Source organism: Phyllobates terribilis, unplaced genomic scaffold (genome assembly GCF_046119375.1).
Source record: "Phyllobates terribilis strain yellow unplaced genomic scaffold, ASM4611937v1 Scaffold_11__3_contigs__length_659146591, whole genome shotgun sequence".
In the NCBI taxonomy this organism is placed as follows: domain Eukaryota; kingdom Metazoa; phylum Chordata; class Amphibia; order Anura; family Dendrobatidae; genus Phyllobates; species Phyllobates terribilis.
The window spans coordinates 634,568,068-634,585,989 of NW_027362771.1; the positions used below are offsets into that span (position 1 = coordinate 634,568,068).

Sequence of the window (17,922 nt, forward strand, 5' to 3'; positions counted from 1 at the left end):
GTGGGCAATTCTTTTAGCTGTGTGCCAGTCTCTAAAATGCGCTGCAAGAAATTCCTAAACTTTATAGGAACTCATGAGTTATGTGTACTCAAAAATGATGCTATAGAAAAATATAATTTATCCAGAACCATGAAAAAATATAGTGACAGCTTATAGGATGTAAAAGCATGAAAATTATAATTAATGAAGATAAACATTCTGTTAATGAAGCCATTCATTTTGGATTTTGCTTCATTTTGAATGCAGGAGAAGAATCGGACTACAGTTATTGAGTTTTTTCTGTTAGGATTTCAAGTCAGTCAGAATTGTAGAATTTTCCTCTTCACTCTACTCCTTGTTCTTTATGGTGGAATAATATTTGGAAACCTACTGATCATCACCCTTGTGTCCGCCAGTAAGAACCTCCACACTCCAATGTATTTCTTCATTTCCCAACTGTCCATCAGTGACATCTTGTTACCCACAGATGTTGTCCCCAATCTTCTTTCTATTCAACTGAATAATGGGACGACCATCACTTTTACTGGCTGCATGGCTCAGTTTTATTTATTTTTTACTACAGAAGGGTTTGAATGTCTTCTTCTGACACTAATGTCGTACGACAGATATGTGGCCATCTGTAACCCCCTGCATTACATCTCTATCATGACAGGTACATTGTGTGTCAAGTTGGTCATCATCTTCTGGTTTCTTTGTTTTTTCACTTCATTCATTTACATTATAATTATATTAGGGCTAAAGTTCTGTGGTCCAAACATCATTGACCATCTGTTCTGTGATCTTGTTCCTTTACAGGCGATTTCCTGTTCTGATACATTTCCTATGAAAATACAATTGTATTTACTAAGTATTAAATTTTTGATTATTCCGAGCATGATAATTGTTATTTCCTATGCTAAGATTGCCCGTGCCATCTTACAGATGCCATCTAATTTCAGTAGACAGAAAGCCTTCTCCACCTGCAGCTCCCACCTCACTGTGGTCTCCATATTCTACTGCATGATATTTAGTGTATATATTGTTCCAACAAGTGAGCAAACATCAAATGTTAATAAAATGCTATCCCTGCTATATACTGTATTTACTCCTTTGATCAACCCCATTATATATAGTTTTAGAAACAAAGATATTAAGAAAGCCGTGCAAGAAATAATTCTGAAATATCTATAATTGTTGAACTAAATATATTAATGGAAATTGGTAAAAAATAATAGTTTTTTATGTGAAAAATCAAAATGTTCCATAAATGTGTACTTGCGTATAGATTATTGAAACATGTGTTGTTTTGGAAAACCAGAACATTTTTGAATGATAAATAAATAGTTATTAGACATTGTCCTAATTATTATAACATGGTCCTTGAATTCCATCTTCAGTCCCTGCATTGCTTCTATTGACTAATATTCTCCTATATTTGTACATTGCTATTACTGTCAGATATCCTGCACTCAGTATTAGAGATGAGCAGATCTTTTCAAATTCTAAATCAGCAGCTTCACTGAATCTTCCAAATGGATTTCATTTGCATCCAGTAAATTTGTCACAACTTGCATTACAGGAAAACTTTTAATTGCTTGAAAAATGAAAGATAGAGAGATTTTGTTTCAAAATGATCGGTATAAATCACTTAAACAGTGAAACTGGTGACAGAATCCAACTCTGCTGTACAAATTGCAAAATCTGAGGCCGGATTTTCTCTACTGGAACTTGATGATCTCTGATAACTCAAAGTAATGGTCACGGTGAGCAGCTGGTCTTATTCTAACGACTATCAGACTTTTCCCAGCTTGGAGCACCGGTGTCATCGATCTTATTGTTATGTTTTATTACTGATTTCTTGCTGTGTTTTATTAATGTTCTGCTTGCTTATCAGTATGTGCACTAATTTCACTTGTAAAGTGTCCAGCATTCCTGTAATCTCATAAGTATCTCAGGAGCCTCTAAACATTGTTCTCTCAGTCAGTAGGCCGATTGTGTGGGTGGGAAAAGTAGATCCAGTGGAGTGATCATCACAGGGATTCTCACATGCAGTCCCAGGTGATGAGTTTGGCCTGAGAAAAAATACCTCCACTAATGCACAATTAGCTTTGCGTGGGCTGATCACAGTGAAGGAGAAAAAGAAGCCACATGTTTAGTCAGAGTTGTGTGGAATGTCATAAAAGGGAGAGGAGCTAAACCAAGGTCTTGTAGCCCTTTGATGGATGGATGGTCTATTGAGTCTTGGAGATCAATTACCGACTGGGCTGGATAAATGTGCTGCCATTGTGCGATCTATCGTTTTGATTTAAACTATCTTAACCCCTTTACCCCCGAGGGTGGTTTGCACGTTAATGACCAGGCCAATTTTTACAATTCTGACCACTGTCACTTTATGAGGTAATTACTCTGGAACGCTTCAACGGATCCCCCTGATTCTGAGATTATTTTTTCATGACATATTGTACTTCATGATTGTGGTAAAATTTCTTCGATATCACTTGCATTTGTTTGTGAAAAAAACGGAAATTTGGCGAAAATTTAGAAAATGTTGCAATTTTCAAAATTTGAATTTTTATGCCCTTAAATCAGAGAGATATGTCACACAAAATAGTTAATAAATAACATTTCCTACATGTCTACACTATATCAACACAATTTTGGAACCAACATTTTTTTGTAAGGGAGCTATAAGGGTTAAAAGTTGACCAGCGATTTCTCATTTTTCCAACAAAATTTACAAAACCATTTTTTTAGGCACCACATCACATTTGAAGTCACTTTGAGAGGTCTTTATTACAGAAAATACCCAAAAGTGACACCATTCTAAAAACTGCACCCCTCAAGGTGCTCAAAACCACATTCAAGAACTTTATTAACCCTTCAGGTGCTTCACAGGAATTTTTGGAATGTGGAATTAAAAAATGAACATTTAACTTTATTCACAAAAATGTTACTTCAGACCCAATTTTTTTTATTTTCGCAGGGGTAACAAGAAAAAATAGACCCCAAAATTTGTTGTGAAATTTCCCTGGGCACGCAGATGCCCCATTTGTGGGGAAAAACCACTGTTTGGGAGCAGGGCTCAGAAGGGAAGGAGCGCCATTTGACTTTTTGATTGTAAAATTTGCTTGAATAATTAGCGGAAGCCATGTTGCGTTTGGAGAGCCCCTGATGTGCCTAAACAGTGGAACCCCCCCACAAGTGACCCCATTTTGGAAACTAGACCCCCAAAGGCACCTATTTAGATGCATAGTGAGCACTTGGATCCCCCAGGTGCTTCACAAATTGATTCATAAAAATGAAAAAGTGGAAAAAAAAACACTTTTTCATTTTTACAAATCAATTTGTGAAGCACCTGGGGGTTCCAAGTGCTCACTATGCATCTATATAGGTGCCTTGGGTGGTCTAGTTTCCAAATTGGGGTCACTTGTGGGGGAGCTACAATGTTTAGGCACACAGGGGCTCTCCAAACGCAACATGGTGTCCGCTAACAATTTGAGCCGATTTTCCATTCAATTTGTTAGCGGACACCATGTCGCGTTTGGAGAGCCTTTGATGTGCCTAAACAGCTCACCCACAAGTGACCCCATTTTGGAAACGAGACTCCTCAAGGATTTTATCAAGGGGTATAGTGAACATTTTGAACCCAGAGGTACGTCACAGAATTTGATAACATTAGGTGATCATATTGAATAAGTTGTCATTACTAGTGTTGAGCCACCCCCGTAGTGTTCGAGTTCGGTTCAGTTCGTCGAACACCCGTGTGTTCGCCGAACTGTTCGTCGAACTGTTCGTCGAACACCTTCGAACACCGTTAAAACCAATGGCAGGCAAACAAAAACACATAGAAACACATAGAAAACACCTTTAAAGGTGTCCAAAAGCTGACAAACTGCTCAGAAGACACAACTAACACATGGAAAAGTGACAAGTACATATAGTCATGCGAAAAGAAAAGAGGTGGAGGAGTAAAAGGAGGGGGAGACACAGATATAGGCATGTCATGCCCTTCTAAAATCCAAAAAGTGAGAAGCCGACACGTTCAGTCCGCTCCTGCCCGTGCCACCTCCGTGTCGCCGGGTTTGTGCCAGAGCCGCGGTGAACCCTGACGGCCAGCCCCCCTCTCCCAATACTGGTGCCTGTCCGCTGGTGGGTCGAGCGAGCCCCCCTGTGGTGGAGGCAGCTCTAAGCTTTTTAATTTAAATTGTCTCTCTAATTTGAATGAATACACTTTAAATACATTTACAAGGATCTATTGGAGGGCAAGTCTCATGCCAGCAGCCGCGTAATTCCAGCTCCAGTAGCGTCCACTAAAGCTGCTGCAGTTAAAAAGCTTTTATAAGGATCAAGCTCGGCTGTCCACCGCAAGGCATCCTACTGCCAGTCCCAGCCCCTATGCCTTGGGGTGCCTCCTGATGCTCTTCATTGAGTATCCCGTGGTCCCGAAGCATTTCCTTTGAAAAAATTAAGTGTCCAAACTACAGGTGGTGTAGCTTGCTTAACAGCCGGGATAATCCGCTGACTAGCAGACACTGCTACTAGGCACAAAGTATTTCCTGGGCTAGATGCAGTTAAAAATTTGTAATTAGATACTCTAGATGGATGCTGAGAAAGCATTCCATAGAGTCTCCTGGCACGCCATATATGATTCTCTTAAAAAGCTTGGGGTAGGGGTCTAGGGGACCATTTTATAGCCAAAATCACGGCCCTGTATCACAATACGTCACCTAGGCTGAAGATAAATGGAACTGTAGCACCCTGAGGGCTCGGTTGCTACAGAGGTATTGCACCTCACCCAGAGGTGTGATATCTCACTGTCAGGTAAGGATGGAGTATGGATCAGGAACCGACACCTGCATGCATTACACCACATTGCCGTGGGGCAGGGCGACCAATATGCCCCTGAGATGGGCACGACAGTCCCTGTCCCTGGCAGGAGTGGGGGGAGGGAACACTGAGGAAGGGGAACCCTGTAGTGCAGGAGCAGGGAGGAAGCAGTTCCTGGGTGCATTGAGAAGGGAGTATAAAAGGTTGGCACCATGTTAGTTCAGTGCAGAGAAGTCTGAGCAGAAGTGGCAGGGAGCAGGGGCTCTGCATGAGCTCTGCTCCGGAGGCGGGCCTAGTAACAGAGGCCCAGGCCAGGAAGAGGGAGAAGGAAGGAAGAGGAGCGGAGAAGGCTCCAGGAATGAGGAACGAAGGGATCCCAGGGGTGAGGACGGGCGAGTCGCCACCGCACGCCCGAATCCACCTGTGTGGAGGGGTCAGGCCAAAGGGGGAGACCGGTCCCCGAAACTAGTGGAGGCAGGAAACGAACCTCAGCTAGAAACCGGAGGCTGTGACATTTTATGTGGCACAGCCCCTCGCTACACCCGCTAGGAGGGCAGGGCATAGGGTCAGGGAAACTGGTGCCAAGTTTACCAAGAGGAGGCCCAAGGCAGCCGGACAGAAGGGTTGGTAAGAAAGGCCAGACAAAGGACACACAAAGGGGGTCCTGTGAAGCGCTCCAAAGTTATCTGGGAGTTGTCTGAGCCCCTCACCTGGTGAGCACAGTACGACGTGGGCAGCCGTTACCTGCAGACATGGTCTGGATAATAAGAACTGTGAGTAAAGGCCCTGGACTGCATCACTGACTCCGTGTCGTTACTGTTGCTGCCCTGCACCATCACCCCCATCCTCCGCATACACTGCCCTGAGGCTATACTCCTCCCGTGGGGAGTTATGCTACGCTCTGCTGCACCCACAACACCAGCCTCAGCGGTCTGCCCTGCAGCGGCGGTTCACCTTGACCGCAATCCACGGGTGGCGTTGTCGGACATTTAAACATCAAAACCACATAAATAGTTCCGCCACTGGTTTGCCCACCCTGAGCCACGGAACCGGGTCGCCGCCACGAAGACTACAACCACCAGCATCCACCAAAAAGGGTCCGGCTCCGGGTGTCCCAAGGCCCAGGTGGTGCATCAGAACATTTTCATCACCTTTCACAATCACCAATGGGACAAGGCAGGGATGTCCTCTGTCCCCTCTATTATACATCCTAGTGACGGAGCACCTGCTCTCACCAATTCGTCATAACTCCAATATTAGGTGGATTGAGGTGGGAAGCACCGATTACAAGTGCTCTCTATTTGCTGATGATGTCCTAGTATATATCACTCAATCACATATATCCATCCATGCTGTTATGGCTGAAATAGACCACTTTGTTACATGGTCAAATTTTAAAATCAATGCAGCGAAATCTGAGGCCCTCGATGTCTCCCTCCCCAAATTCATATAGGATTCCATCCAGTCCAACTTTCCCTTTGCCTGGCCCTCACAGGGTATCAAATACTTAGGAATTCCTATTCATAGAGACCTCTCCCATCTATGTTATCTTAATTTTGGGCCCTTTATTGAACAACTCCATACAGACCACGGTTGGCAAGTTAGAACTGTAAGATTCACTACGTGAACCACTGGTGTTTTGTGGAAAAGCACATGTACACTATGTTCCAAATTATTATGCAAAAAGTGTTTAGGAGTGATAAGGGAAGAATTTGTTTGTTTGTCAGTAGTGTTGAGCCACCCCCGTAGTGTTCGAGTTCGGTTCGGTTCGTCGAACACCCGTGTGTTCGCCGAACTGTTCGTCGAACTGTTCGTCGAACACCTTCGAACACCGTTAAAACCAATGGCAGGCAAACAAAAACACATAGAAACACATAGAAAACACCTTCAAAGGTGTCCAAAAGCTGACAAACTGCTCAGAAGACACAACTAACACATGGAAAAGTGACAAGTACATATAGTCATGCGAAAAGAAAAGAGGTGGAGGAGTAAAAGGAGGGGGAGACACAGATATAGGCATGTCATGCCCTTCTAAAATCCAAAAAGTGAGAAGCCGAGACGGCCAGTCCGCTCCTGCCCGTGCCACCTCCGTGTCGCCGGGTTTGTGCCAGAGCCGCGGTGAACCCTGACGGCCAGCCCCCCTCTCCCAATACTGGTGCCTGTCCGCTGGTGAGTCGAGAGAGCCCCCCTGTGGTGGAGGCAGCTCTAAGCTTTTTAATTTAAATTGTCCCTCTAATTTGAATGAATACACTTTAAATCCATTTACAAGGATCTATTGGAGGGCAAGTCTCATGCCAGCAGCCGCGTAATTCCAGCTCCAGTAGCGTCCACTAAAGCTGCTGCAGTTAAAAAGCTTTTATAAGGATCGAGCTCGGCTGTCCACCGCAAGGCATCCTAGTGCCAGTCCCAGCCCCTATGCCTTGGGGTGCCTCCTGATGCTCTTCACTGAGTATCCCGTGGTCCCGAAGCATTTCCTTTGAAAAAATTAAGTGTCCAAACTACAGGTGGTGTAGCTTGCTTAACAGCCGGGATAATCCGCTGACTAGCAGACACTGCTACTAGGCACAAAGTATTTCCTGGGCTAGATGCAGTTAAAAATTTGTAAGTAGATACTCTCGTTGGATGCTGAGAAAGCATTCCATAGAGTCTCCTGGCACGCCATATATGATTCTCTTAAAAAGCTTGGGGTAGGGGTCTAGGGGACCCTTTTATAGCCAACATCACGGCCCTGTATCACAATACGTCACCTAGGCTGAAGATAAATGGAACTGTAGCACCGAGGGCTCGGTTGCTACAGACGTATTGCACCTCACCCAGAGGTGTGATATCTCACTCTCAGATAAGGATGGAGTGTGGATCAGGACCCGACACCTGCATGCATTACACCACATTGCCGTGGGGCAGGGCGACCAATATGCCCCTGAGATGGGCACGACAGTCCCTGTCCCTGGCTGGAGTGGGGGGAGGGAACACTGAGGAAGGGGAACCCTGCAGTGCAGGAGCAGGGAGGAAGCAGTTCCTGGGTGCATTGAGAAGGGAGTATAAAAGGTGGGCACCATCTTAGTTCAGTGCAGAGAAGTCTGAGCAGAAGTGGCAGGGAGCAGGGGCTCTGCATGAGCTCTGCTCCGGAGGCGGGCCTAGTAACAGAGGCCCAGGCCTGCAAGAGGGAGAAGGAAGGAAGAGGAGCGGAGAAGGCTCCAGGAACGAGGAATGAAGGGATCCCAGGGGTGCGGACGGGCGAGTCGCCACCGCACGCCCGAATCCACCTGCGTGGAGGGGTCAGGCCAAAGGGGGAGACCGGTCCCCGAACTAGTGGAGGCAGGAAACGACCCTCAGCTAGAAACCGGAGGCTCTGACATTTTATGTGGCGCAGCCCCTTGCTCCACCCGCTAGGAAGGCACCACATAGGGTCAGGGAAACTGGCGCCAAGTTTACCAAGAGGAGGCCCGAGGCAGCCGGACAGAAGTGTTGGTAAGAAAGGCCAGACAAAGGACACACAAAGGGGGTCCTGTGAAGCGCTCCAAAGTTATCTGGGAGTTGTCTGAGCCCCTCACCTGGTGAGCACAGTACGACGTGGGCAGCCGTTACCTGCAGACGTGGTCTGGATAATAAGAACTGTGATTAAAGGCCCTGAACTGCATCACTGACTCCGTGTCGTTACTGCTGCTGCCCTGCACCATCACCCCCATCCTCCGCATACACTGCCCTGAGGCTATACTCCTCCCGTGGGGAGTTATGCTACGCTCTGCTGCACCCACAACACCAGCCTTAGCGGTCTGCCCTGTAGCGGCGGTTCACTCTGACCGCAATCCACGGGTGGCGTAGTCGGACATTTAAACATCAAAACCAGATAAATAGTTCCGCCACTGGTTTGACCGCCCTGAGCCACGGAATCGGATCGCCGCCACGAAGACTACAACCACCAGCATCCACCAAAAAGGGTCCGGCTCCGGGTGTCCCAAGGCCCAGGGGGTGCGTCAGAACATTTTCATCACCTTTCACAATCACCAATGGGACAAGGCAGGGATGTCCTCTGTCCCCTCTCTTATACATCCTAGTGACGGAGCACCTGCTCTCATCAATTCGCCATAACCCCAATATTAGGTGGATTGAGGTGGGAGGCACCGAGTACAAGTGCTCTCTATTTGCTGATGATGTCCTAGTATATATCACTCAATCACGTATATCCATCCCTGCTGTTATGGCTGAAATAGATCACTTTGTTACATGGTAAAATTTTAAAATCAATGCAGCGAAGTCTGAGGCCCTCGATGTCTCCCTCCCTAAATCCATATAGGATTCCATCCAGTCCAACTTTCCCTTTGCCTGGCCCCCACAGGGTATCAAATACTTAGGAATTCCTATTCATAGAGACCTCTCCCATCTATGTTATCTTAATTTTGGGCCCTTTATTGAACAATTCCATACAGACCACGGTTGGCAAGTTAGAATTGTAAGATTCACTACGTGAACCACTGGTGTTTTGTGGAAAAGCACATGTACACCGCGTTCCAAATTATTATGCAAAAAGTGTTTAGGAGTGATAAGGGAAGAATTTGTTTGTTTGTCAGTTAAACTCATTGATGGTGATGTGTGTCAGGGCTCTTTATATCACTGTAAGCAATTGCAGACACCTGTGCTAATTAGTTTGGCAGGTGTGTCCAATGAAAGGCAAGACTTCTTAAGAAGGCTCTCTCACATTATTAAGCAGCCTACATTTTCTGCCAAAATGGGAAAGAAAAAGGATGTGTCGGCTGCTGAGAAGCAACAAATTGTGGAGTGTTTAGGTCAAGGCATGACTACAATCAACATTGTGCGATGATCAGGATGAAGTGTCTTGGCAATCAAGAAGCATGTAGCTGATTCACAGTACACACGTGTGTGTGCTGATAAGGGCAAATTGAGGACTCTTTCCTACAGGTTGAAAGAGCAGCAGCAAAAAAGCCTTGTCATAGCAGCAGACAAGTTTTTGAAGCTGCCTGTGCCTCCAACGTCCCACGAACAACAAGATGCAGGGTCCTTCAGAGGTTTGCAGCTGTGCATACGCCATCCTGTCGACCTCCTCTATCCACTTCACACAAGCAGAAACGGCTCCAGTGGGCCAAACATTACATGAAGACTGATTTCAAAACTGTTTTGTTCACGGATGAGTGCCTTGCAGCGCTCGATGGTCCAGATGAATGGAGTGGAGGATGGCTGGTTGATGGACACCCCACGCAAACACGGCTACAGCGCCAACAAGGAGGAGGTGGAGTAATGTTTTGGGCTGGAATCATGGGGAGAGAGATTGTCGGCCCCTTTAGGATCCCTGAAGGCGCTAAAGATGAACTCCATAATGTATGTGGATTTTCTCAAACAACACTTCCTGCCATGGTTCAAGAAGAAGAACCGTGTATTTCACAGCAAGATCATTTTTCTGCATGATAATGCACCATCTCATGCTGCACATAAAACATCTGCATCTCTGGTGGGCATAAAAGGGGACAAACTTATGGTGTGACCCCCATGCTCCCCTGACCTCTACCCCATTCAGAACCTTTGGAGCATCATTAAAAGGAGTGTCTATGATGGCGGGAGGCAGTTCACATCTAAGCAACAGCTCTGGGAGGGTATTCTGTCCTCATGCAAAACAATTGAAGCAGAAACCATCCAAAACCTGACAAATTCAATGGACGAGAGAGTTCAGAAGCTCCTTTCGAACAAGGGGTCCTATGTGAAAATGTAACATCACCTAGAATAAAGTTTTGAGTTGAAAACTGTTTGATTTCAGTTTCTAACAACCTGCTAATGCTTATAATTTCAAAAATGACCATTTTTTTGGTCTTTATTAAAATGAAAAGGTTGATCGAAAAGTTTGGGGGATCTAAGAGTGTGGCAACCCAGTAGTCATGATTACTTCGAATTCTGACAATATGAGGGTCATGCTGCAGGTAGTGCAGCAAGAAGGCACTTATGTGTCTTGCGCATCTCGGAGCCCCAAAATTATTTTCCGGGCTAGATGCAGCTAAAAATTATTTTTAATTTTAAATCTGGTGAAGCTTATTATAGATGGCCTAATAGGATCAGTGCTGCACACTGCTACAAAGCCCAAATTATTTTCCAGTCAAGATACAGATAAACATGATTAGTAATTTGAAAGCTTAAAACGGTTGGTAGGGTGATTTTAACCAATCATCAAGCTTTTACTCTCCCCAGGATGACACAGGGGTAGAAAAGTCGTTTCGGATCCATGATTTGTTCATCTTTATGAACGTGAGTCTGTCTACATTATCAGTGGAGAGCCGCGTGCGCTTATCTGTCAGCACACCACCAGCAGCGCTGAACACACGTTCAGACAGAACGCTGGCTGCGGGGCATGACAAGATCTCCAAGGCGTAAGTGGCTAGCTCCGGCCATTTATCCAGATTGGAAGCCCAAAAAGAGCAAGGGTCCAGTGACACAGTCATGGCTTCAATGTTTACTTGGAGATACTCCTGTACCATCGTCTCTAGGCGTTGACTATGTGTCAGACTTCTTGTCTCCTGTGGCCTTGCAAAGGATGGGCTAAAAAAGTGGTGAAATGATTCCGCAAAATTGATGTTACCAGCAGATACTGTGGTTCTGTTACGGTTTGAGTGCTGAACACTTGACGGTCCCACGGTTGGCAAGTTGGAACTGTGAGATTCACTACGTGCACCACTGGTATTTTGTGGAAAAGCACATGTAAGATTCTGCAACAGTCTCTGCTGATACTCCTGCATGCGTGCATCCCTTTCTATGGCAGGAATAATTTCTGCAAATTTACTTTTGTACCGGGGATCTAACAGTGTGGCAACCCAGTAGTCAGGATTATTTCTAATTCTCACAATTCGAGGGTCATGTTGCAGGTAGTGCAGCAAGAAGGCACTCATGTGTGTTGCGCATCCAGGAGCACCAAGTCCCTGTTGTGTTGGTGGCGAGGTAACAATCATGCTTCCTTCCTCTGTCCTCTCCCCCCAACCTCGCACAACAGAAATGTGATCAAGGTCTCCCTCATCTGATGAGTCTTCCATCAGTTCGTCCTCCACTTCTTCCTGGGCTCCTGCACCTTCCTCACTAGTTTGGCTGCTACTATGCGCCCTGGTAAAATCATCTCCCCCACCCTCACATGCCTGCCGCCTTGGTGCTGCCGACCGTCTGGACCTTGCAGATGTTAGCCCTTCCGCATACAACTCCTCCTCCTCTACTTCCTCCACCTCCTCTTGTGCCACCACCTGACTCCGAATTCTGTTTAACATGTGCTCCAGCATGTAAATCACCGGAATAGTCATGCTGATAATGCCATTGTCAGCACTAAACATCTTCGTCGCCATTTCAAAACTGTGCAGAAGGGTGCATAGGTCCCTGATCTGAGACCACTCCTCCAGCGTGATTTGCCCCACCTCTGAATCTCGTTGGCCCAGGCTATACGTCAGAACGTATTGCACCAGGGCTTGTCGGTGCTGCCACAGTCGCTGCAACATGTGCAGAGTTGAATTCCACCGGGTAGGCACATCGCATTTTAGCCGGTGAAGTGGCAGGCTCAACGACTTCTGTAGAGATGTAAGTCGCTGAGCTGCGGGATGCGAACGGCGGAAGTGAGCACACAGCGACCGTGCCCTCTGCAGAAGGCCATCTAGTCTGGGATAGTGGGCTAAAAATTGCTGGACAACCAGATTCAACACGTGAGCCATACAAGGCACGTGTGTGACATTGCCCCGGCGAAGGGCCGCACCCAGGTTTGCAGCATTGTCGCACACGGCCTTCCCTGGTTTCAGGTCCAGTGGAGACAACCATTCATGAAATTGGTTCTCCAGAGCTGACCACAACTCCTCAGCTGTGTGACTCACATTTCCCAGACATTTCAATGTAAAAACCGCCTGATGACGTTGAGCCCTACTGCCAGCATAGTAAGGAGGTGTGCAGGATCCCTTCTGCGCAGTTAGAAAGCTTGTGGCATGACCAGACAGGCTTTGGGTGCAGGTGGAAGACCGAGAGGAGGTTGAGGAGGCAGAAGCAGTGGAGGAACTTTGACATAAAGAGGATTGACGCACAACTCGTGGGGACGGCAAGACTTGGACAGCAGCCCCTTGTCCTGCTGTCACCATAGTTACCCAGTGCCCAGTCAGCGACATGTAACGCCCCTGTCCATGCCTACTCGTCCAAGTGTCTGTGGTGAAATGCACCCTGTCACACACAGAGTTTCTCAAAGAAGCGGTGATGTTGTGTGCGACATGCTGGTGGAGTGCAGGCACACCTTTCTTTGAGAAGTAGTGCCGACTGGGCATCTGGTACTGGGGCACTGCGACGGACATAAGGTCTCGAAAATCCTCTGTGTCCACCAGGCGGAAAGGCAGCATTTCTGTAGCCAAGAGCTTGCAGATGGTGAAATTCAACCTCTTAGCTTTCTCATGGCTAGGAGGAAATGGTCTTTTACTTGTCCACATCTGAGGGACCGAGGGCTGGCTATTGTGCTTAGACGGGGTTGATAAGGGTGTCCCCGGCAAACTGCCGGTCTGTGAGGAAGATGCAGGCGGACATGTTAGGTTGCCTTGATCCAAAGGTGGTGCTATCGATGTCGGACAGCGCTCAACACCAGCTGGTGTTACCACCTCCAAAGAAAATGATGACCTGCCAATCACGCTGGCTGTTGCGGGTAAAGAGGTGGCAGGTCTGAGCCCCAAAACAGGTGTGACTGCTGTCCCCCCAGTCACAGAGGATGAAGAGGCCGCGGATGCACAAGATATGGCAGACGGTGGTTGGCCCGGCCGGCTAGGCCGCATTGTAGCACACTGAGCTTCCCACTGTAACTTATGCTTCATGTCCATGTGCCGGTTCATGCATGAAGTACTCAAACTATGTATTTTTTGGCCTCTACTTAGCTTTTGCTGACAAATGTTACAGATAACACGAGTTGGGTCATCTTTATCGATCTGAAAAAATGCCCAGGCTATGCAAGGCTTAGCACCCATGCGACCTGAAGAGCCACCACGACTTGTGGTGAGAGGCAGAGTTGTGTTTGAGGATGCAGTTGTTGACGTGCTTCCAGTACTACGTCTCTGTCCAGGAAGGCGCAACCTGACCTCGTCGTCACTAGCATCTTCCTCCACCTCCTCTGCTGACCTCATCTCTTGGCTGACTGTGGGTTGACAGTAAGTGGGATCTCCGACCTCATCATCATCACCCTGTGCGTTATCACACCCGTCGTCCTCAGAGCCAACCTGTTCCTGCCCTGACAAAAAACTAAAGTTGTCGCTCCAATCAGGTATTTGAGTCTTATCATCGTCTTCCTCATTGTCTCCACCAACAGGAGTTACAGTTTGGGAATGAGGGTCTACATTATGGTCAGAACCTTCTGCGTCTGGTCCTGGATCCGACTCATAAAGATTCTGGGCATCAGTGCAGTTCATTTCCTCGTCTGGATTCACAGAAGCGCTGGAGTCGACCTCTGATTCCCAGGCTATAGTATGAGTAAACAGCTCTGCAGACTCAACCATCTGTTCTACCTCATACTCAGACGGGCAGCTGGAGATTTGGGAGCTGTGAGGAAGCAAGTGCGATTTGGGTGACACCTTTGAGGACTGGAGTATTTGTGATGTTGAAGTTGATGTGGAGGAGAGCCCACTTAAAGGAGCACTTGATATCCGTTGAAGCACCTGCTGTTTTTGTGCCTCATCTGGAATTTGTAGCGATTGGCGTGGCCGTAAGAAAGGGATCTTATCACATTGTCCGCCAAAAGAAGTAGACATTTTAGTTTGGCTGGAAGATGGTCTTTCTTCTGCACCTACCCCACGGACACAACCTTTTTTCCCCTTCCCAACACGCCTATTCCCCTTTCCACCAGCAGCAGGCCTTTTTCCACTCATTTTGGTGGTTAACTAATTCACAACTCTGGAGTTGTTTGCACAAAAAAACAATGGATGGTAACCGAGCAGAGCTGAGTGGCCAAACTGTGGTATTAGGCCAAAACTATTGGCTGGGTTAGATGCAGAAAAAAATTATTTTTAATTTGCAACCTGATGGAGGTCAGTATAGATGGACTAATAGACCAAGTCCCACACACCGCTAGAAGCCCAAATATTTTTTCAGAGCTAGATGCAGAAATTTTTTTTATTCAATTTGCAACCTGATGGAGGTCAGTATAGATGGACTAATAGACCAAGTCCCACACACTGCTAGAAGCCCAAATATTTTTTCAGAGCTAGATGCAGAAAAAAATTATTTTTAATTTGCAACCTGGTGGAGGTCAGTATAGATGGACTAATAGACCAAGTCCCACACACTGCTAGAAGCCCAAATATTTTTTCAGAGCTAGATGCAGAAAAAAATTATATTCAGTTTGCAACCTGATGGAGGTCAGTATAGATGGACTAATAGAATGATGCTATGCCCAAAAGATTTTACTTCACTAGGTGCAGTAAAAAAATTGGTATTCTATACACAGGTGGTATATCTTGCAACACAGATAGGCTACTCCACTGACTAACACACTCTGCAATAGGCCAAAAAGGATTAGCTTTGCTAGATTCAGCCAAATGCTGTGAAAAAAACTTGCACAGCACTGGCACAGACCTGCCTGGCAAAAACTGATAGGAACTGATGTAACCTAGTCCTGAATAGGACTCCAATTACAATTAGTCTTTACTCCCACAATCTATCTATTTAAGAGCACAGACCTGCTTGATAAAAGTCGTAGGAAATGCTGTAACCTAGTCCTTAAAAGGACTGCAATCACAACTATTCCCTACTCCCAAGCTATCTGTATATTTGTGCGAAAATTGGCTTGAAATTAACAAGGTATATCGCACACAGCAACAGCGGTGCCGTCTAACACGCAGCTGCAGCAGTGAGAAAATGGTAGCGACGGGGAAAATGGCTGGGTCTTATAGGGCAAGGACATGTGACATACACTGCCAATCACACATGCCCTTGCTTGTGTGAAAAAAAGCACTTCGCTCCGTGTGTGCGCTGCTGATAGGCTGACAGATTGCACCTCCCCACTGCAAATGCGGGAAAGAGAAAAAAAAATGGAGATCTTTATTGTTCCTGCAGAGATCCATCCCCTGCCCCTCCCCCCGCCCCGCTGTACACTCAAACTGCGTATTAACATTAATTTTCATCATTACTGAGAAAAAATCCAGTTATGATTTTGGTGCACGAACAGTTATCGAACATAACCTCGAACAGCCGAATTTTTCTCAAATTGTTCGTGTTCGCCGACCAGCTCGAACACCGCCCAAAACAGCTCGAATTTGAGATTGGCGAACAGTTCGAGTAGAACAACGCTCATCTCTATTTGTCAGTTAAACTCATTGATGGTGATGTGTGTCAGGGCTCTTTATATCACTGTAAGCAATTGCAGACACCTGTGCTAATTAGTTTGGCAGGTGTGTCCAATGAAAGGCAAGACTATTTAAGAAGGCTGTCTCACATTATTAAGCAGCCTACATTTTCTGCCAAAATGGGAAAGAAAAAGGATGTGTCGGCTGCTGAGAAGCAACAAATTGTGGAGTGTTTAGGTCAAGGCATGACTACAATCAACATTGTGTGATGATCAGGATGAAGTGTCTTGGCAATCAAGAAGTATGTAGCTGATTCACAGTACACACGTGTGCATGCTGATAAGGGCAAATTAAGGACCCTTTCCTACAGGCAATTACGTCAGGTTAAAAGAGCAGCGGCAAAAAAGCCTTGTCATAGCAGCAGACAAGTTTTTGAAGCTGCTGGTGCTTCCAACGTCCCCCGAACAACAAGATGCAGGGTCCTTCAGAGGTTTGCAGCTGTGCATACGCCATCCTGTCGACCTCCTCTATCCACTTCACACAAGCAGAAACGGCTCCAGTGGGCCAAACATTACATGAAGACTGATTTCAAAACTGTTTTGTTCACGGATGAGTGCCGTGCAGCGCTCGATGGTCCAGATGGATGGAGTGGAGGATGGCTGGTTGATGGACACCTCACGCAAACACGGCTACAGCGCCAACAAGGAGGAGGTGGAGTAATGTTTTGGGCTGGAATCATGGGGAGAGTGTCAGCCCCTTTAGGATCCCTGAAGGCGCTAAATATGAACTCCATAATGTATGTGGATTTTCTCAAACAGCACTTCCTGCCATGGTTCAAGAAGAAGAACCGTGTATTTCACAGCAAGATCATTTTTTTGCATGATAATGCACCATCTCATGCTGCACATAAAACATCTGCATCTCTGGCTGATATGGGCATAAAAGGGGACAAACTTATGGTGTGACCCCCATGCTCCCCTGACCTCTACCCCATTCAGAACCTCTGGAGCATCATCAAAAGAAGTGTCTCTGATGGCGGAAGGCAGTTCACATCTAAGCAACAGCTCTGGGAGGGTATTCTGCCCTCATGCAAAACAATTGAAGCAGAAACCATCCAAAACCTGACAAATTCAATGGACGAGAGAGTTCAGAAGCTCCTTTCGAACAAGGGGTCCTATGTGAAATGTAACATCACCTAGAATAAAGTTTTGAGTTGAAAACTGTTTGATTTCAGCTTCTAATAACCTGCTAATGCTTATAATTTCAAAAATGACCATTTTTTTGGTCTTTATTAAAATGAAAAGGTTGATCGAAAAGTTTGGGGGATCTAAGAGTGTGGCAACCCAGTAGTCATGAATACTTCGAATTCTGACAATATGAGGGACATGTTGCAGGTAGTGCAGCAAGAAGGCACTTATGTGTTTTGCACATCTCGGAGCCCCAAAATTATTTTCCGGGCTAGATGCAGCTAAAAATTATTATTAATTTTAAATCTGGTGGAGGTTATTATAGATGGCCTAATAGGATCAGTGCTGCACACTGCTACAAAGCCCAAATTATTTTCCAGTCAAGATACAGATAAACATGATTAGAAATTTTAAATCTGGTGGACGTTATTATAGATGGCCTAATAGAATCAGTGCTGCACACTGCTACAAAGCCCAAATTATTTTCCAGCCAAGATACAGATAAACATGATTAGTAATTTGAAAGCTTAAAACAGTTGGTAGGGTGATTTTAACCAATCATCAAGCTTTTATTCTCCCCAGGATGACACAGGGGTAGAAAAGTCATTTCGGATCCATGATTTGTTCATCTTTATGAACGTGAGTCTGTC

The 17,922-nt window shown here is 46.0% G+C and overlaps 1 protein-coding gene across 1 annotated transcript; it reads left to right on the plus strand.

Annotated features, from left to right (window-relative positions):
- The first annotated feature begins 240 nt into the window (after positions 1 to 240).
- LOC141167538 (olfactory receptor 1E16-like) lies at positions 241 to 1,170 on the plus strand. Its single transcript, XM_073654932.1, has one exon. The coding sequence runs from the start codon at positions 241 to 243 to the stop codon at positions 1,168 to 1,170; it is 930 nt and encodes a 309-aa protein (XP_073511033.1).
- Positions 1,171 to 17,922: the final 16,752 nt, after the last annotated feature.

Excerpts from the sequence above, each read along its gene's own strand:
- LOC141167538 (XM_073654932.1), top strand. The coding sequence starts at position 241 with ATGCAGGAGAAGAATCGGACTACAGTTATTGAGTTTTTTCTGTTAGGA.